Raw genomic sequence first — 22603 nt, forward strand, 5'->3', positions numbered from 1 at the left:
TACGGGAGACTTATGGGAAAATATTTAAACGGCAGGACAGCGGGAGAGAAGGGTTAAATACGAGAGACAAGAGAATCCCGGGGGGAAAATGGGAAGTTTGACAGGTATGTTTAGGACCAATATATTAAAACACCTGAACAGAAAACACTTGTTTAATCCATAAATACGATTATCAGTGCAAATTACTGATTATTAGTAGAATCACTTTCTCAGCAAGTAAGATCTCATTTGTACAACACTTTTCATTCAATAGCTTAAAACGTAACCTAGAAAGGTCCACTCAGTGGAGTGCAGATCTCCACCACAGAATCTCTGACATCATACTGACGACATCATATTGATGACATCATACTAGTGACATCAATGCGGAACTCCATATTTGGGCAAAACTGTTCGGTGGATCTGAGATGAGTTCACAAAATGTGAAAAATATTCACTGTAAAAAGATATTCACAATATATATTGTTTTAAATATTTGGGGACGTACTTCTTTGCCTATACTGCCAGTGTGCGCAAGAAATCTGGCATTGAACAGTGCAGTGGTTTGTGAGGCACAGACATACACACACAGCGGCAAAAAACATGATCCCCCCCTTGCCTTCGGCCTAGCAAAGATGATAATGCAGAGGTGACAGAACTGTACATCCTAAATGATTGATTGCACTCGCAGCGAAAACTCTCCCGAGCCTGAGAGTGAGAGGTGTGTCAGCGTGAGTGCCTGTGAGTTTGTGTGTGTGTGTGTGTGTGTGTGTGTGTGTGTGTGTGTGTGTGTGAGTGCATGTGTGTGTGTGTGTGTGTTTTGTGAGTATATAGTATGTTCCTTAAAATCCTATCTTGGCAAACAAGAGAAAGTGTGTGAATCTCTAGCAGAATGTCATAGGTTGAGTTCTGTTGGGAACGGTTTGATCTCATGTTCCTGGAAATTCCTCTACATGAGGGTCAGAACAGGGCCATGCTGCCAGACTCTCTCGCTGTGTGTGTGTGTGTGTGTGTGTGTGTGTGTGTGTGTGTGTGTGTGTGTGTGTGTGTGTGTGTGTGTGTGTGTGTGTGTGTGTGTGTGTGTGTGTGTGTGTGTGTGTGTGTGTGTGTGTGTGTGTGTGTGAGAGGAGATTCACAAGGTGTTCTTTTCTGGGTCTTGTCTTACACAGAACACCTGTGGATTACTTAGCAGTTCACCCTTTCTCTGCTGTCTCCTCACATTCCCTCCCTCTGTTTGTATCAGTTCATCCCTTCATTGTTGAACGTCACAGATATTAATGATAATAGTGTGGTGGTTCTACGAAATGGTTCGCCTCTCCTGCCGAGCGGAGTCATTTATACCACGTTTTGGGCATGGACAACACAATGTTAAAATGGTTCTCTGTGCACATTTGGAATATGGAAAGGTATGCAAGTGTTTTTCTCAAGTTTAACGGAGAAAGTCACCAAAGCTATCAGAAAGTGTTTAAATACACCAGCTCACTGGAAAGCCAGCGCTGGATTCTCTGGGTACACCGCTTAGTGTTACCATTGCTACTAACCACTTAAGCACTATTCTGTACTGCTGCTTTATGCAATTATTATGTGGCAATAAAGCAACATAATAATAATAATTATTCTTTGTTTGATGTTTCACAGTGGGAAAGAAAGCATCAACCTGTATGAATGAAGCATCACCAAATTAACCCATTAAGACTGGGAACGCATACTGTGTCATTTTAGATTTTTTTTTGCTGTAACCATCATTTTATACTTTGGGCTGTTAAAAAAAAATGCTTGTAGATCTGCTATTTTTGAAAACATTTTGTGAATACATATATTTTTTTATATTTTTTTGAACAACATTTTTAACTCAAATCTTTGCTTCAGGAGGTCCCTGGAACAAAATATTTTACAAATGTTCGCTTTGAAAAATATATATTCAAAGATTTGCACATATTTTCATGATTTTTCAAAAATAGATATACAAGCTCGTAGCGTGGCTATTTTTGAATATCTGCAATTTTTGAATATCCAAAGAAATCAAAAAATGTCACAGATACTTTCCCGGTCTAAATGGGTTAATAGTTTGACGTGAAATATTCACTGATGCATTTTCAGATTGTTTATTCGTCACGCGCCTGGCGTGTGTGGACTTATCCACTTAAAGGTTGACCCGGAGTCCCTCAGGGCCCTATACCAGTGTCTTTTCTGTTTTCTGTTATGGTGGGGAAAGCTTTCGCTGAAAATAGCTGATCGACAAGCTCACAAACAAAAGTTCAAAACCTTTTAATCCCTATCCGTGTGGATTAGAATTGGAATCACTTAGATATCCCATCTGTGAGTGTTGAATTATCTCCCAAAGTTTTAACACCAAAGTTTTGAACTTTGGTGTTTATTTACAGCATGTGTTGGAGTTAGAGAGAGAAAATATCACTTAGATAATTTAAGTGGCATGTATACACATAGACCAGGGGTCTTCAACAGGGGGTCCGGGACCCCTAGGGGGTCCTCAGAGTTACTACAAGGGGTCCGCCAAATCTTTGTGTGAGATGATTTTTCTTTTTACCTGAACCACTAGAACCCTAGCGTCCCTTTTCTGAGTAGAACTTTAGTCCCTGCTTCATCTCTCTCTCGGCTAGGGGGTCCTTGGCCTGAAAACGTTGAAGACCCCTGACATAGACATACACAATCGTACTCTCTCCCTCACAAACACACACACACACACACACACACACACACACTCACAGTCTCTCTGAGTCTTTGAAGTGACCCCATGTTGTGTTTAACATGTCGTGTGACATGGCGTCAGACCAGTGACTCTTGCATGAACCTGTGCTGGTATGTAAAAAGCCGCGGTGACAGACAGACAGACCCTCTCGGTGCCTAATGGACAGTCAGTGGGCTTTCTTAAACCAGCGGCAGCAGAGAGCTCCGTGTTGTTTTTAGTGATTCAAAAGACAAGCGCCAGGCTAAAGACTTTAATCCGTGTGTGAACAAAGTCTCATAATGATGTTTTGATAATGTTATTGTTTTGGCCCGGGCTCGTCGTCCCGGGGTCATGTAGACTGGAGGTTAATGGAGAGGAGCTCTCCAAGGAGGCTAGAGAGAGAGAGAGAGAGAGAGGAGTTGAGGAGTCTTGAGTGGCCTGCATGTCAAAGGTGGCTTTGACGTGTTGTCGACTGCTTGAGTTCACCCAAAAAAATACTTATTTTCTATCAATTACACAAGCCATGAAGCATTTTTTTTTTATCGCATTCCTAAGCCAATAATTTGGCTAATTAATTTTCCTACCGGAGACATCAAATGCAGGTCATTTGAGTCTGGTGAGTGATGTTTCAGTTGAGTCGCATGCACGGAGAACGTGATGACACCAGGCAGTATCACACGACAAGCTCTGAAGTTTAATACACACATAGAGAAATATATACAGTATTGGACAGTGGGACACATGACGTGACCAGGAAATATGGGACAAGAACAGAATGGATAGGTCTATAGAACATGCATCTCGTATCATTGTGCACAGACGACAGTCTCACTGATAAAGTATGGTCAACGTATCACGGGTATCTTATGCTTACAGAGATGAGTGATTCACCACATGTGTGGACTGGGTCAAGCAGATAAAGATCATAATTCATAACAGTGAATCTGCTACTTTTGATGCGTCTGTGTGATGCTGTAGTATGATCAAGTAGGGCTTTAATTTACCAAAAAACACAAAAAGTTAGAATATGGAGATAAGAGGTTTCTCCCCGACAGCAACGATGTAGGCGGCTGCACAGCGGCACCAGTTGTGCCAAAACGCTGTCATTTAACAGTCAGCCTGTCTTAACCACTTAAGTCCTATAATTATACTTTGTCGTATGACAAATGGCAAAAATGTAATGATCCACCGATCACCTCCTGACGAACTGAGTCGCTATAAACACAATGTTAAAAGCATTCTCAGGGCACATTTGGAATATGGAAAAGTACGCGAGTCTTTTTTGGCCAGTTCCAGACCCAGTGACGCGTTGTGAGTCAACATTGAGACATTGGGCCAACATTGGGACACCGGGTCAAAAGTTAAAATTGGGTAAAGGTTAAGATGGTGTTTTCAATGTTACCATTAAAACCTTTTTCATCAGATATCGAGGGATCAGGTTCCCAACTGCTATTTTTGCAGAGCGTTTGCGTATTATGACATGCCCAGAATAGGGACGCGAGGGTTGAAGTGGTTAAAATTTGCCAGTAAGCAATATTATAACCACAGCAAATATGAACCTGTAGAACAACTGGGGTCATGATTATCATAAAACCAAACGTGTGTGTTGACCACGAAACCTCAATCTGTTGTTTTGAGCCATGCCTTTCACAGTAACAGCTACCAATGCCATGGAAAGGCAATGGATTCCCTGAAGTCATAAGCAACAGTGAGAGGATAAGACAGTCCCTGGCGCTTTGCAGGAATTCACTAGTGTCGATATCACAATGGAAGCCAGTAGAACAGAATGGACACATGATATTGCCTTGTTGTGACATTCATGTTGTTCCCTCGAACACTGAACTCCGCACTGAACTTTGGCTGACCCAGGCACACACGCAGCTGCAGATGTGCACACACACACAAACACACACAATATATGGCTTCTGCCTGAGTGCATGCACCGTCTCCCTTTCACTTTAACCTAATACATTGCAGGGTGATATAGAGACAGCAGAACACAGCATGGTGGGTGTACAGTCAGCACAAGATTTCACTGTCTCAGCTCCCAGGATACGATATCAGCTGGTTCGGGCTTTCATTCGATATCCGTCCAATCACAAACACATCCCTCTAATACTGATACTAATTGTTCTTACGTTGGAAATGACCCATTCAAGTCCAACCCTTGAGGTATGAACCTGGACATCTCCTAGAACAGTGGTTCTCAAAGTGGATTCCAGGGGACTCTGTGGGTTCCTTTAGGGGGGTCTAAATTGACCCTTAGAAGTCTGTAACTCTGACTGTGTACAAAGTCAGAGTTAAGGGGAGACCTTGAAATGTAAAAGTTTGAGAACCACTGTCCTAGAATACACGTCGATTAACACACGTGTATTAAACTTCAGAGCTTGTCGTGTCATGTTCTCGGCGCACAGGACTCAACTGAAACATCACTCACCACCCTTAGTTAGAGGGAGACTCTTTAGGGACCAAATGATTGGTCAACCGAAATCACAACATCCACAAGCCTTTCGAGCTTGTCGATCTGCTACTTTTGCTATTTTTGCATTTGAATCCTGAAAAGTCACTGTTTTGGACCCGACAGAGACGACATGATTTTTTTCGTTGACATGTAGGGAGCCAGCCCTAACAGGTGCTTCGCCCCATTCTGGCTTCTTTTGGCTTCTTGTGACTCAGTTAACAGACAGGTGAAAATGACTTCTATAAGTTCTAACGCAACGCTTGTTGTTTTTATTTCCTCCCTCAGTGTTTGCCAGCTCAGAGCCGGTCCCCGGTTTCCAAGGAGACACGTTACAGCTGGCCTTCATCGACCTGCGACAGGTAAACCTCTACCCCTGTCCTTACCTGTCTCGCTTCCCCTCTCTTACCTTGGGTGTTCAGTCTTAGTGCTCCCTGTTAGGCAGTACATTCTGCTTTAAATTCCTCATATTAGTTACTATGATTAATTTATACTGTATCATGTCTAACTAAACCGATTATTCGACTTCTTTAATGGGGTACTGCAGACTACATATCAGTTTGAGAACCACTGATGATCAAAAAATGGTTATAAAATCTAAAATTACACAGTGTGCGTTCCCGGATTGAATGGGTTAAATTAATTGTATTAAATACTACTATTAATTTATACTGTATGATGCCTAATTAAACCGATTATTCGACTACTTTAAATTAACACATTGAGTGCCAGTCGCGTAGATCTACGCGAACCTATTTAAAGCCGCCACGTGCCAGTCGTGTAGATCTACGCCAACTGGTGCTTTTTTATTTTTTTCGAAAAAAGTTCACATTGCACTTTTTTCAATTTTCGATACGGCACATTTCATTGTAACACCACCGGAAACGGAATTATTCGGGATCCGGTTTTGCCGATCCCGTCGGCCTCCGTTCTAATGACGAAACTGAAACGCCATTTTCTCTTTGTAGTTTTTCTCCTCGCTGATCACTGTTTAACATAAACCGTTCTAACTACAACATGGCGATTCCGTTTGACACGTGGTTTTCACTGGTCGACGCAGACACATCTCCGCGATGTTTACAAGCAGTTTAGAGCTCAATCTTAAGGATTTTAACGAGGTCTATGGCGACATGAAAAAAACAAAAAAACAACAATAAAACATTGGCACTGGTAAGTACATTATGAGATTAACCTCTGGCATGGAATGTGTTAATACATTTTCTGTCGATCAATAAGTCATCTCCGCCATACCTTTGAGCTGTTGTCGACTCTCTCCTTTTGCTCCCCTGGTACATTCACCTCTTTCCCGCCCTTTTTATTTGACCCGCTCCGCCTCTCATCCGACATTGTTCTTCGAAGCCCCGAGGAATGACCACTTTTCTTTCATTAAAAACGTCGTCTCGCCTGTCTTAATTTATGTATTTCACTCCCTATCCTGCGTCACATTCCATGCCTTGTGTATTTTAATAGCTCTATCTCTTCACCAGTCTCCACTTTATTATTTGGCCCTCCCGGGCGTGTTCACCTTTTCCTCCCCCTGTCCTAAAGTTCACCTGCACCCAAAAGTTCTGCATAATAGCCTCTAATAAGGTGTGTTTAAGAGTGGGTGTGTGCTATTATTGGCTCCTTTACTTACGCGCCCATGAAATTGCAAATCTCTTCCCCGCTTCGCATGTGCATACACATAACGCTCTCACACACACACACACACACACACACACACACACACACACACACACACACACACACACACACACACACACACACACACAGGCATTGTGACTGTGCAGTGGATGGGAGTGGTATGTGAAGTGTTGCTGTGGGTTTTAAGTTCATAATGTAGCCTGTCTGTATACTGACCCGTTAATCTGACCCTGAGGTAGAGGCACGGCCCGGTCATCCACAGGCCCAGGTTCATGTAGAGGTGACCCACACTCACAGTATTTAGTCCAGTATGTTCCATAGATATCGTCGCTGTCGGGCGTGGAAATCTTGTATAAGAAAATAATACAATAAAAATGTTAACTTTTCAGAAATGGAAATTTAGTCACAAGCTCTAGTTAATCATTTTCATTTCAGTTAGTATTGTATGACAACACTAACATTTTTTGTACTTTTGAACAACAAAGTAAGGCATTCATTTAGAAAAAACATAAAAAGTTGAAATATGGAGATATAAGGTTTTTGTCTGACAACGACGATAGACTGTACATGCAAGCCCAAAAAATATATCAATTTTTTTGTCAGTCATTGCCCGCTAGTCAAATAGCAGCCCTTGTTACTCTGTGGAATCTAGAGTTCTTTTTCTTTTCTTTTTTGTGCAGCTGTAGGGCTTGTTTTCCTGTGACGTTTGTTATCACAATTGATTTGACAATGCTCTGTTGAGAGAGAGAGAAAATCCCTATACACAGGTTCTATTTACTGCTATTTGACCTGTTAATCTTAGCCTTGGGTAGAAAGAGGTTGTGGAGGCATCAACAGGTTTAGGTTACATGGAGTTCATCCAAGAGTTTCCTTTCCAAAAAGGATATGGCCTCCATTTGGCGGGGGTGGCGGGGGGGGGGGGGGGGGGGGGGGATGCAATCCCTGTTGTACTTTACCTGTAATAATTCAGGTACATGTAAGTTCGGTAGAGTCTTAACCCACTTAACCCATTAAGACCGGGAACGCATCTGTGTCACTTTTAGATTTCTTTGGCTATTCAACTCAAATATATATAGCTAAAGATTTGCACAAATGTTCAAAATCTTTCAAAAACAAATAGCAGATCTACAAGCTCATAGAGCTCATGAGCTTGTATATCTGCTATTTTTGAATAGCCAAAGAAATCCAAAAAATTACACAGATGCGTTCCTGGTCTTAATGGGATAAGAAAGCGATAGCAGAGCATTCATTTTGAATCCTATTTGAAGTATTGCAACTTACGTCAGTCATCAAAAATAGCAAAAGTAGCAGATCTACAAGCTCAAAACGCGTTGCTTCGCGCCACGCTTCTGGGGGTCCCTGGCACAAAACTATTTCAGAGGGGGTCCCCCTATTTATGGGGGGTCTGCAGCCAAATACATATCAATTTGGGGGTCCTTGGCTTGAAAACGTTTGAGAACCGCAGCTATATACTGTTCTTAGTTGACTGCGGTCCCCCCACGGCTCTCTAATTGGTCCCCGCCTTTTATCCATCTACACCAAATCTCTTTGGTGAATGTAGTCGATCTACAAGCTCACAATGCCTTGCATTTCGATGCGTTGTGGGCTTGCAGATCAGATTTTTTTCTTCTTTTTTTACTGCAGAATGTCCACCTATTGACACCTATGACATAACCAGAAGAGGGACGCTAGGGTTCAAGTTGTTTCAGATGTTAGTTCGCGCACGGAACGATTAGCCTAGAACAATATACAGTAGCTTATATAACACATCATTATATGGGTTAGCGTGCCACACTGGTAGACCAGTTTTATCTAACAGTGTCTCATATATAGGTCAGATGACCCCGCTGACCCCTGTTTCTCAGAGGGCTGCTGACCCGTCGGTCCGGTTCAGGTTCACTCCAACCAGTGTTGACTAAAACTATGACGAAAAATGTTCGGCGACTACCTTTTTTCACTGACGAAAAAACAAAATAAAAACGAAAAAAATAATTATAATAAGCTACAATGACTAACACTAAGACTAACACTATACTATATATTGACAATTTCGTCAACAAACAAAAACTAGACTAGATGTTAGTGAGGGACGAGTGGAGAAGAGATCCAATATAACTAAAAGACAAGTCATTTTATCTTTGGTTGCGCTCAGGTGTTGCGCTCTGAAAATAGCCGATCTACACGCTCACATCGCGGCGCGTTGTGAGCTTGTAGATCTGCTTTTTTTTTCAGCATGCACAAGGCACCGCCAAAATACATTTTAGTCGACTGAATAAACTGTAGATTTAGTCTACTATAATCTTATGATATTTAGTCGACTAAAACTAGACAAAAACAAACATTTCAGATGACTAAATTATGACTAAAACTAAATGGAATTTTATTCAAAAGACTATGACTAAAACTAAATCAAAATTTGCTGTCAAAATCAGCACTGACTCCAACTGTTGATTAAGAAAAACAAACGGTGAGGGTACAGTAGAGACGAAAAGAAGGAAGGGAGAGAAGTGGCGTGGGTGGCACTGCTCTGGCTCAGGCGGTAGAGTGGCCGTCCGGGAGGTGAAAGGTTCCCCGGTTCGATTCCCGGCTCCGCCTGGCCTCGAGTTTGAAGTGTCCTTGAGCAGGATGCTACTAAGCCCCTATAACTGCTCCCAACGAGGGTGGTACAGCACCTTGCATGGTTCCCTTTGTGATCGCTGTGTGAATGTAACACACATTGTAAAGCAATAGTTCTCAAACCTTTTCATGCCAAGGACCCCCAAATTTATATCTATGTGCCCGCGGACCCCACCTGAAAATATGTTGTGCCAGGGACCCCTAGAAGCAAAGATTTGTGTTAAAACTGTTCACCTTAAAAAAAAAATGATTTAAAGATTTGCACACATTTTCAAGATTTTTCAAAAATAGCAGATCTGCTATTTTTGAATAGCCCAAAGTATAAAATATGGGTAAAGGGGTTAAAATGATAGTGACGCTTTATTAACTAATTTTGCTGGGGACCCCCTCAAGGACCCCTGGGGGTCCCCGGACCCCACTTTGAGAACCAATGTTGTAAAGCACTTTGGATAAGGGCTCTATAGAAATGTGGACCAGAGCAAAAGGGGACAAGAGATAGACAGAGAGCTATATACTGTAGATATAGATGCAGTGTTTGTGTTTGTCTGAGAGGGAGACTTGATAGAACAAAACAAACAATGGCTTCCTTCTATGGAAAACTTGTTTGGTCCTGGTCTAGTGTGACGTACTGTAGAAGATGTGTGGAAAGGTAGATGGAAGAAGCAACAAACAGTGAAGTAGAGGAGGAATGTGATACTGTAGCTCTCCTCATGTCTTTTCACAGCTTCAGCTTTATACCGTACATAAACATAGACCGTTTCCCTGTTAACAGCTTTATTTTCACACGTTGCGTTTGTTTACATTTTCTCCAAAGTTTTGCTCTTTTTTTATTATATACTTGGGATTTACAGGGTTAAAACTCTACCGAACTTACATTTACCTGCATTATTACAGGTAAAGTACAGCTAAACATAATTGGGTGGTTTATAAGTCATGGATGTTTGAATTTTGTTCTTAAATCGGTATTTTCAACAATACTTTTCTAATCAATCTACACTTTGGAATGCATTAAAATGTCGCAATGACGTAGCTTTTTTTGGGGGGGGGGGGTTGATTATTTCGATAGTGGAGAGAGAGTTGGGGAGTGACATTCAGCAAATCCGCCGCCGGGCTCGGGAGTTGAACACGGCATCAACACCCCAACAATTATCTAACTTTTACACCAAATTCAACGTGTTGAATGGCCTATCTCAAGGAAGTTTCAAAACTCTGCAGGTTGATTTTCATACAGCAGTGATTCCAGTTGCTTCCTGGGAAATCAAACAAACCATGTTATACTTTGGGAAATGGTGACGGCAATGACGATTATACCATCAGTAACAGTCAGTGGAATAAACATGCAAGACCACCCGTTTGGTCTTTTAACCACATGAACCCCAGCGTCCCTATTCTGGCGAAGAATAGGGACGCTACCTACAAGCAGACAGCACACTACAAGCAGATAGCAGATCTACATGCTACAAGTGAGGTTGTAGATTGGCTATTTTTGGCAAAGAGATGTGTTGTTGTAGAGGGGAAAAAAGGAGAGGGCCCTAGTATAGACGACTGGGGGACTCTGATCAACAAAGTATAATAGTGTTTAACGAATTAAATCCGGAAACGCATTACGCATCTATGTCATTTTAAGATTTATTTGGCTATTCAAAAATAGCAGATATACAAGCTCATAGTGCGGCACCGAGTGCCGCACTATGAGCTTGTAGATCTGCTATTTTTGGAAAAATCGTGAACATTTGTGCAAACATTTTTAACTCAAATCTTTGCTTCTGGGGATCCCTGGAACAAAATATGTTGAGATGGGGGTCCGCGGCCAAATACATATATAAAAATGTTTTCTAAATTTTAACAGTGGTGCTAGGACCACCCAAAATGATATGTATTTGTAGCTACGATCATAACATGGCTGACAAGTAAAGTCCAAATTGACCTTGGTTCACGCACTGCTTGTGTGGGACGAGTGTGTTTCCTGCTAGCGTACGTTTGTCCCTTAGCACGAATATACGTGATATACGTGCACAGGAGAGTAATTATCTCTTCCAGTTCACTGGAGAGTGCATTTTGACTGCAAGCGGCAGAGTGCATCTCTTTATGTATTTACTTTTCTTCCCTCTCTGGTAATTGAGAGAGTAAATACGTCCACAGGCGAGACTTAAACTCAGGCCAACCTCAGCCCGCCTTGTGTCCGTAGGTCAGAGGTTAGGACCTAATAGCTTTATGTTAAGTCGCTCCCGAGGAGAGGAGAGGAGAGGAGAGGAGAGGCATGAGGGAGGGAGGAGAGAAGAAGAGAAGTTGTTGTTTTTTTCTTTTCTAGCTCACCATTCCTGGCCCTTAGAAAAGGATGCTTAAGTTCCCGCTAACTACTTCATAGTAAACGAGAATCAATGGAAGAGCGGTTCAATAGCCAAGTCTCCCAAGAGTGCTCGTTTTTTTATACCCCGCGACAATACAGGTCAACGGGCGACAATAGAACAGAAGCGGGGACGTTCAAAGTGAAGTGTCAGGCGGCAATAAAAGGGAATGGGAACACGAGAGGAGCGTGTAGAGTTTCACAATGCCGCCCCCGTGTTATTGTCTAGAAGCAGAAGGTGATACCTTCCACTTTCACAATAGAGCATAACCTGGCGATGATTTAATGGACACCTCGCTGTTGGGAAATGTAAACACACACCCAACACACCTAACTCATTCCTACACCTCGGCAGCTGTCTAGCGCACGCACCCCTCTCACTCTCTTTCTCACACACACACACACACACACACACACACACACACACACACACACACACACACACACACACACACAGGCACACACACACACACAGGCACACATCTCTCTCTGTCTGTATCAGAATCCTAGCTAAACATCACTGTGTTTTGTCTTGCATTACGGTTGTGTTTACTACTGTGTCATTGTGATAGCATGACCGTGCTTGCCTGAAAGAATCCTCTGAGATTACATTCTCTGGTCTAGACTATTATCTTCAATGTGTTTGGTCTCGCCTGTTCAAAATAGAGCACTTTTAACCTGCTGTTTAACCCCATTTTGGGCTTGTCATTATAGGTGAAGATTAATAATAATAATAATAATAATAATAATTAGAAGAAGAAAATAATATAGTCTTAGAGAAACAGACTTGAGTTACAACTGAACTTCAATGGCTTTTCTCCGTCTACACCAAATCTCTGTAGCCGATCTACAAGCTCACAACGTGTTGCATAGTGATACGTTGTGGGCTTATATATCGGCTATTTTTGGCAAATGTTCCCCCCACAATTGGGATGCTGCGGTTCAAGTGGTTAATGACTTTTTGCAGTGGTGCTCTGTCTGCATTCACAACGCATCAGGTGTCCTCTAAAATGACCCTAAACATTGCTAGAGTCATACTGTATATTCTTTGGGAGCAAATGGAAGTTATAGCTGCATTTATCCTGTGAAATTGTGTAGGCTTTTAAAAAAATATACAGTATATTTCACAAAAAGCTAAAAAAAAATCACAATGTCAACTTTTTTCCAATTTCGTTCAGCCATACTTCTGGGGATACAGAGGCGTTTTTCAAATTGTTGACAGGGAGGTGTGGCTTGTATTCTTTACTATTGACTTGGGAACAGGGCAGCATTGTTCAGATATCCATTAGCCCTTTGCACTATTTTACAAACCAAATAGGCTTTCTTGTAAGAGCAGTGACCCTTGAATGATGACTGGTTTTCTGTCCAAATGGCTGGTATAGTAGACTAATCCAGTGGTTCTCAAAGTGAATTCCAGGGACTCTCGGTATCTTTAGCAGGGTCTAAATGGACCCTTACAAATCTGTAACTCTGACAGTACACAAATACTGACAGTATACAAATGGAACCAAATGGACCCGTATACTGTCAGAGTTAAGGGGGGGTTCTTGAAATTTAAATGTTTGAGAACCATTGGGCTAATCTACCACCCGCAGTAGACTGTGCAGTTACTGTAGTATCTATTATACACTCCTCATTTCTCTATCAGTATTTGCCAGTGTAATTATCCATGTGTGTGTGTTCCAAAGTTGGGGAGAGGGAATTTCAGCAGGTTTCCCCTTCACTGCATCCCTGTAATGGCCCTTTCAGTTGGCACCAGGTGTGAATAATGGCATTAGTCTTAAGTCTCTCTCTCTCTCTCTCTCAATCAGCTGAATAATGGTATTAGCACTAAGCTGTTCTTTCACTGCCTCTCAACACGATCCACACACCCAGCTGTTTCACCCAGTCCCATTAGCATACACTAAGTGTGTGTGTGTGTGTGTGTGTATGTGTGTGTGTGTGTGTGTGTGTGTGTGTGTGTGTGTGTGTGTGTGTGTGTGTGTGTGTGTGTGTGTGTGTGTGTGTGTGTGTGTGTGTGTGTGTGTGTGTGTGTGTGTGTGTGTGTGTGTGTGTGTGTGTGTGTGTCGGGGATAATCTCCATTAGGTTAGCCAGGGGTCGTGGGGATCTCACTGCATTTTACACTTTACACTAATTGCCCCCCCCCCATCCCATACACACACACCTCCACCTCCTCTTGGCTCTCTCCCTCTTTCTTACCCTCTTTCCATTCCTCACACATGAACCACATGAACCCTAGCGTCCATGTTCTGGGGGCAAACATTTGGCAAAAATAGACGATATATACAACCTCACTACGCGTTGCATTTAGATATGATGTGAGCTTGTAGATCTGCTATTTGCGTGACTTTTGCGCGACACGATGTAATGCGACAAAATATAGAATAGTGTGTTTGTTCGTGAAATGCCGTATTTCTCATAGATGAAAACGCATTGCGACGCATATCTTGTAGATTCACTATTTTCGGCAACGACGTTTGGCGTAGAAAAAGGAGCGGACCAAGTATAGAGTTTAAGTATAGTTGCTCTGTCGGGTGGAAACCTCATATATCCAAAACTGTTACTTTTCAGGATTCAAATAAAAGAAATTGCAGTAGCAGATAAAAGTAGCATTAATATAATGAAATGAATCACTTAATTTATACTCCAGTGTACGACTGTGAGCTTGTGCATCAGCTGTTTCCGGCCCGCAACAGAGTATAAATCAGGCATCGTGCTGCCTTTGAGCAAACAGCGGCGTTAGTGCTGGACAAGGGTGTCACGTCTAAGGTCCACACTCTTTTCTGCCTTCAAACGCTCCCTGCTTCTCTGCAATATTTCTCCTCCATGTATTTCTGAGCAAACTTTAACCCATTCAATCTGGGAACGCATCTGTGTCATTTTAGATTTCTTTGGCTATTCAAAAATGGCAAATCTACAAGCTCATAGCGCGGGACAGAGTGCCGCACTATGAGCTTGTAGATCTGCTATTTTAGAAAAACCTTGAAAATGTGTGCAAACCTTTGAATATATACTTTTTAAAGTCAACATTTGTAACTCAAATCTTTGCTTCTTAAGATGGGGGATCGCGGCCAAATACATATCTAAAAATGTTTTATAAATCCTAACAGTATGTTGCTATATCAGTGGTGCTCCAACTTTTCCATGTCAAGGACCACCCAAAATTATATGAAGGGTTAGGCATTTTGAAGTTAGATGGAATTATGTCTGATTCATACTTAGTTGGACGCTGGTGTCGTGCACCAAGAAATTGCATCATAAAATCACTGTCCTCCTTGCACGTACTGTATAGTAATACAAACGTGTGTGTGTGTGTGTGCGTGCATTCCAGCTCCTGGACCTGTTCATGGTGTGGGACTGGTCGACCTACCTGGCAGACTACGGTCAACCCACCTCCAAATACTTGAGGGTGAACCCCGCCACCGCCCTGGCTCTGCTGGAGAAGTGAGTACAACTCCTGTTTGTTACTGCAGTACAACACAGGTACAACAGTACTCATACATTTGGATGGAATCAAGGGATACTTCACCCAAAGGTTCCCCTGTGTTACTTAAAATACCAAAAAAGAAAGAAAAGTTTTGTTTTGCATGCCATGGCGGGGTGAACAGATATTCCCTAATAGCTGTGTTGGGGATGTATGGGTGAGCAGCTCACGTTTGGACACAGCAAGCAACATTACATCCTCAAAATCTAATAATAATAATAATAGATCAGTCATTAAATTCACTACTGTTACTCTGGTATGTCTGCGATGTCTCTATCTTCTCTATGCTGCTCTTCTGCTTTGTTAAAATTCACCCTTTGCTATCGCTTCTGTCTTCGTTATTTCTTTCTTCCCTGCATTCTAACTGCTACAGAGTCTACAGAGGGTAGGTGACGCTTCCTCTAGTTGTGTATGTGTGTGTGTGTGTGTGTATGTGATTGTGTCTCTTATCTCAAAGTTGCTAGTTAGTTGTTTGACAGATTTTGTGTCCCGTATCGTCTATGTCAAATGCATCATCTGATGTAGGCTAGCAGAGTTTTTCCAATGCCTAGAGAGAGTGAATTCTTGAGACACAAAATGAGAAGCGCTAAGGTTAAAAATTAGCAAAGTTGCCCTTTTACCACCAAACAATAAACACACATTCTCACTCTTGAACTCTTCAATAAATCAAAACATGAATGGTTGCACTCAAAAATAAAAGTCCATATTTTATTATTCCATATGCCTCAAGATGACAGACGTTTTAGATGTTTCACTCTTAACCTCTCTCATCGTCCTCTCTCCCCCGTCCTCTCACCGTCTCTCTTGTCTTCCCTGCCTCCCTCCTTTCCTGTCCTCCTCCAGAATGAAGGACACAAGTAAGAAGAACAACATCTTCTCTCAGTTCAGGAAAAACGACAGGGACAAACAGAAGCTGATCGAGACGGTGGTCAAACAGCTGAGGAGCCTGGTCAATGGGATGTCACAGCACTCCTAGACGCGCACACACACACACACACACACACACACACACACACACACACACACACACACGTGCGTATACATGCTGGAGGGAAACACATACACACAGCTGATATGAACAGTATTCAAACGCTAGAGCAGCTTGGTCAACAGCATGTCACAACAATGCTTCAATGTGACACGCGTGTAGAAGACTGTCATCCATACACACACACATATACACACACGCACGTAACATGAGGGATACCTGACAAGGACACACACACACACACACACACACACACACACATGAAAGGGACTAGATAGGCACACAAAACAGGCACTTACACAGGAGTGACATACATGAGAACATAGGGCACAAAACTACACACAGCCACCCACGTATACACGCTCCCCCCTTCTCAGATATACAGTACAAGACTGAAATACAGTGTATATAAATAACCTACAAAGACCTATACTAAACTAAACAGTTTACTGAACTCATACAAAAGAAAAAAAAAAAGAAAAAGCGGAATGAACAGAGAAATGTTTTTAATGTAATTTGTAATCACTACCATAAGACAAAACTATGTTTTGTACATTCGTGGGAGTGCAATGATTGTAGCGCCACAGAGGCAGGGTGGTGTTGCGTTTTAAAATGCACAGTCAGTGACCGGAAGTACTGGGATATTATGAGTTAATGTTTGTCCCTTTTTGCTGTTTGCACATCTATTACTACACCACAGTCTTTAGGACATTAAATGGCTTCCATGTTACAGCTAACATTAGCATAACGTCAACGGCAACAACAAAAAAGACAAACTGAAATGCATTGTCCCAATACTTACACTATTGACCCTGTGTGTGTACAGTATGCAGAGTATGTATGCACAAACTCACTGCTGAGTTGAAGCCTGAGGTGGATGGACGGGTAGATGAATGGATGATGATGTCTAGAAAGACTGATGTTCATGACGAAAGGTGATTTTTATTTTATTTTTTTCTCAACATTGGCAGCCTTTGCTTGACATTTGTCATGTCTCTGTCTGTCTCTCTCTCTCTGTCTGCTTCACATTTGACATTTGAGATTTGTTAGATGAGACACTGAATGGGAGATTTTAAATGACAGATTATTTCAACTGCACACAGAGCATCTGTTAGGCTAGCGCGTAGGGGTGGGACGAAATATCATGCCGCGAAATGTTGCGCCATAAATACGATACGCATCGTAAAACGTCATTGTTATCCGTGTCCGTGTGTCGTACACAGACTTGCCTTTGACACAACTCCTAGTATTGTTAATCCACCATAGCAGCTAGTCAATAGCTTTTCATACAAATATCAATATAATCTCAAATATACACACAGTAGTTTAACATGTTTATTGCGGTCTAACACTACAGGCTCTGTGCAGAACTATAGTCCCGGTTTCTCTGAGGTGGTATTTAACCTTTTCCAGTTCCAGTTCAATTTCCTGCAGTGTTGCTAGATTGGCACGGCAGCAGATGTGCTTCCGGTTTAACTTTGCTGCCGTGCCAATCAAGCGAAGCTGCGGGAAACTCGACCGGAACTGGAAATACCACCTTCTGGAAACCGGGACTACAGTTAATGCACGGAGCCTATAGTCAAGCAAACAAACATCATTTAACAACAACCTAGCAGCATATCCGCTGGAACTACTTACTGTCGCTAACCATGCAAGTTCGCACCTTTCAAAATAAGAGCACATTGCAGCGTCAACTCAGATTCCACCACGGCAACGTTGACAATAATAGGCTCTATACACAGCAGCCATATTATCACTTCCTTCACAGGTGTTACCAATGATACTAATGAAGGCTCTGTTCCATTTAGTGTAGCACAGTGACCCCCATAACTCTGAGAGTGTACAAATGGAACCAAAATGTGGTTCCATTTGTACACTCTCAGAGTTACACACCCGTAAGAGGCCATTTGGAACCCCCCTCAAGGAACCATGAGGGTCCCTGGACCCCAACTTTAGACCCACTGGTGTAGCAAAGTGTTTCTAGTGAGCCAACATGCACAATATCAGCACCCTGACTCTGTTTGACCAGAATGGAACAGAGCCTTCATTAGTATCATTGGTAACACCTGTGAATTTCTTCACAATATGGCTGCTGTGCATAGAGCCTATTGGAAAAACGTTAAGCTACAGACGTAGTTGGGGTTGCGTGCATCCCCGGGCTAGTACTGTTATAATATCAAATCCTATCGAAATCATGAACCCAATATTCTCGTGTATCGCATCGTGAGCTGAGTGAATTGTCACACCCCTACTAGCGAGGGATTTCACCCGTGACCCAACGGTCACAGGGAGCTCTCTCTGACCACTGTGCCACCCAGGACTTGAGTACTGTATAGTGTGTCATCCTTATGAACCTCACTGTCTTCAGAGATTGTATTGATAGTACAATAATTCTAGATTAATGAAATGTCTTTTTATTTTAAAAATGAGGACCCTATATTGCACATGTACACAAATGGTTTTATGTTGTATATTGTATATATTTAGTTGTTTAGCATTATTGACTGGAAGGAAGAAAATCGTGAACTTTATTCTTTCTCTTTTTCTTTTTTTTTTGCATATTGACATTTTAAGAGAGAGATAGATGGCATGCTTCAAAGCTTCATCTCACTGATGCTTTGAGTTAAACCCCACCCCTACAATGAAGGATGTTTGATTTCGTAGAAAGACTTCATACAATGAAATACAGTATGTATATTTACTGTAGATGCTGTATGTCTGAAAGGTCCATGGTTCAACACTACTGTACACCATAGATTCTTCCTGGTAAGGTTTAAATAGCAATGTTTAAGTCTCTGCAGTGTACTGTATGCCAGTAAAAATGGACCCTTTGCGATTTGTCACAGTAAAAATTATTTGAATGGGAATGTCAAGTCTGCCCACTGTGATTCTATGAGGTTCTGGTCTGAGTTACTATACACTCCAGTAGCCGAAGGGAAGGAGGAGGCCTCTATTGTTTATCTGGGGTTAGATTTGTGATGTTCCAAGGCTCCACGTTAAAACCACTGAGCTAGCCACACGTTTGTCACACAACCAGTGATGCTAAAATGACCAACAGGTACATTTCAGAAGTGCCAATAGAGTTTTAAAAATTAATTGGTGAAAAGGTGATCCTAACTGATCATAAGTGGACCGCAATATGCTGCGGTCCACTTAATTATCCTTTCTGGGAAAGACTCAAGTTTGTCTCAAGTTTGACTCAAGTATGGGAACCAATTCAAATAGAGTTGTGGCTGCAAGTTGCCTGGCTGGAATTGTATTTGTTGCCTCGCAGCATGGACTTCTCTAACATTCTATCTATTGGGTCTTCAAAGACAATACTGTATGTAGATTTCTAGGCTGCCACTGTGTGCATGCTCAAGCAAAAGCAAACTGCCCTGTAGACAAACATACAGATTGACTCTACACACAGTAAAATCCTCAGTGTCAGTGTATAGTAAAAATGTTCTTAACCACTTAAGCTGTATTGGCTATACTTGTCCGTTTGACAAATAGCAAAAATGATCTGCCGATCTTCAACCTCACAACATAGTTATTTGCTCAGTGTGCCAGTTTACCACCCTGCCTGCCTACTCTGTAGGCCTCAGTGTTAAATTAACACTGAGAATTTTGCTGTGTACAGATCAAAATGCACATTGCACGAATCAATTCCAGTTCCATTCCTCTCTTATTATGTCAGAAATAGGGTACACTATACCCTTAAACATAACAGTCCTATTACGTATGACCTACCCAAAGTAAGAGAAAACACTTTAGTTATTTAGGCATTATATATAACAGTTCGATAAATTGCATCCCAAATTGTGTATTTTCGTTCCTCAGGGTAAAGCAAAGCTTTAGAATCTCATACTCAAGATACTTTCCACAATAAACAGCAATAATAAAAAACTGGTCCATTTCCAGCCTCACTTGCAGGCTGATGCTACTATTACCTTCAGATGGCAAAACATTTTATAAATCAGACTATGTTTTTATGCTGTTATATTTTGGGTCTGTTATACTTTAAACAGCATTTTTGCACTGAAGAATAATATTATTTAAAGTTAGTTTTTTTTCCCTTTTTTGAATTGTTTTGCCTTTTTTATTATTATTAAATAGTAACTTGTAAATGCCATTGTACATACTGCATATTTTGTAAAGAAAACAATGCCGCAGTTTGTCTGCTACAAAAAAAAAGCAGGAGGTTGACACTGTGATATGCACCCTCCCTCGACAACGAAAGTAAATATGTAATTAATAATATGACTTTGATTTTCAGTTTGTCGCTTTCTTGGCAAACACAGTTAAGTGAACGGTAGTGAGCTAAAAGATTTAGGCCTGGTTTGTCTCCACTCACTTGCATGGCTGAAACAGGAATGCTATGTACCGTACTAGCATAAAGCCTGAACAACATTCCAATATGAATGAACTACCATAACAACGGTCCTAATCATTTGGGATGTGCCTCCCAATGCAAAAAAAATAATAATAATCTGTTCCCATCTTTGTTTTCTTGCTTTTCATGTTGTGGGCATAATATTGTACCTGACAATTGAGTCCAGGTGAAATAAGAAGGGTTCACTTGGCTCCCTGGTGTACACCTAAACAATTGTTAATGGTAATGCTAACATATTACATTTAAATCATTGAAATTGGTTAAATAAATATTTATTAAATAAATGTGCCCTCTTTGAGAACCACTACAGTAGATGTATGAACCTGATGCTCTTCAGCTTGGCTTGGAAAAATAAAATCTATCATTCAGGAAACTTCATAAAATGAACCTCAACCTATTTTGTCTGCCCCTATGTCCATTAACCACATGAACCCCAGAATCCTTGTTCCTTGGCATGTCATAACGGGTGAACGTTCATAGAAAGTAGGCAAATATTTGTTGAAGCGGGCTTATCTACAAGCTCGTGACACGTGAGGTTGTAGATCAGCTATTTCCGGCAAAGAGATTTAGTGGGGGGAGCATGGGGCCAAGGATAGACCCCTGGGGGACCCCGGTCAATGAACTATATCGGGTTTAAGTGGTTAAAGCATTATTTAGCATAACAGTCAGTGTTCCAGCCTCTCCTTATCGGGTTAGTCGTGTCATGCAGTTTCCTGAATGAGAGATGTTCTTTCTGTAAAATAACACTAGTTTCTGGAACGGCTCATCAATACTTCCATCTTGGCTTGGCTGGGGGTAGGAGTGGAGAGGTTAACTGGTTAGCCAAGTTGGTGGACGTTGCCATGAAAGCCATGATGTGGCCGTGAATGCTTTTCCTGCCTTAGAGCGCCCACACTAATGCAAAGTCTCACCAATTGCTTATAATGTGTCGCGTCACCGCGTGACAACAATTACATCAACCAACTACTCACATTTCTCTTTATGGTTCATATAGAGAGCAACCATGGTGTTCAAGGAGGCTTGTCTGCCAACTTATTTAATCTTTTTAACTTGTTCTGTGACCTCCCCATCTTTGCATCCCCAGTGCAAGCAGAAGCAGCACAATGTAATTGTCACGGTCCTCTGCACTATTGAAGATGTCAACATATAAGACTATTAATGAAGTTATGAACTAATGAAGCGTTCAAGTCTCCTTGCAGGCAACCAAGTCTTCTTCATGTGGACAAAATGTCATTTACTGTACAGTTTTCCTTTGCCCTCCACAGAGAAGGAACAGAGATAAGTCCATTTTGAAATTTGAGCAAATTGTTTGTTTAACACCTACAATGTTTTTGAATAAACCACCTTTAACTGAGATGTCATTTTCCCCCCTGATTCTTTGTTTTTAATTTTGTGTGCTGTAATTAAAACAAAATGTGTTCACTCAATCGTTTGCTGTACTTATTTAAAAATAACCTTATCCTGCGTAGGGGAATAAGCAGCAGTACTAAGTAAGTAGCCTCATGTGGACCATAGCAGTGCATGTAAGCATGTTATCACCAATACTGGAAAGGACTGCAGTTCCATTCCCTCGGAAGTTAAAATATGCACCCACTGTTTTCCTGTTATATTTTAAATAAATTATCTGGCAAAATTTCATGTATTTCCAAGTTATGCATCACAAAGGGGCACAAAGATCACCTCTACACACACATACACAAGATTTTAGTCAATCACAGCCTATAGGCAAGGTCGGATTAAAACTCAAGGAGGCCCCCGGGCCAAATATATTTGAGGCCCCCCTCCCCCACTCTGACCTCACACTGCCCAGAACGGGCAGTCGAGCAGTGGGCACGCAAACACAAAGCTGGGGAACATTGGACTGTAAAGGAGGGGGAAGAAAGAAGGGAAAAGGAGAGAAATTAAGAGTAAAAGGAAGGAAATGGCTGCAATTCTAACTCAGCTTCATGTAAAATCCTGCTGCAAGCAATTATGTATCCGAATATTTTCAAAAAGCACTGAAATGTTAAAACTAGAGTTTCT

The 22603-nt window shown here is 41.6% G+C and overlaps 1 protein-coding gene and 1 long non-coding RNA gene across 3 annotated transcripts in view; both read left to right on the plus strand.

The window, feature by feature from the left end:
- exoc6 (exocyst complex component 6) overlaps nt 1-18038 on the plus strand; it is a 79227-nt gene extending 61189 nt beyond the window's left edge. For both annotated transcript variants that reach the window (XM_084077369.1, XM_084077370.1), the window contains 3 exons: nt 5415-5488; nt 15066-15178; nt 16062-18038. In XM_084077369.1, coding sequence (XP_083933495.1) covers nt 5415-5488; nt 15066-15178; nt 16062-16194 — 320 coding nt within the window. In that variant the 3' untranslated portion in view covers nt 16195-18038. The remainder of the gene's footprint in view (nt 1-5414; nt 5489-15065; nt 15179-16061) is intronic.
- A 25-nt stretch (nt 18039-18063) lies between these two features.
- On the plus strand, nt 18064-22008 carry LOC311059443. Its single transcript, XR_014602164.1, has 2 exons — nt 18064-18182; nt 18214-22008. It is a non-coding gene; the product is annotated as an uncharacterized lncRNA (long non-coding RNA).
- The last annotated feature ends 595 nt before the right edge of the window (nt 22009-22603 follow it).

This window comes from Gymnoscopelus microlampas (assembly GCF_963454915.1).
Source record: "Gymnoscopelus microlampas genome assembly, chromosome: 14".
In the NCBI taxonomy this organism is placed as follows: Eukaryota; Metazoa; Chordata; class Actinopteri; order Myctophiformes; family Myctophidae; genus Gymnoscopelus; species Gymnoscopelus microlampas.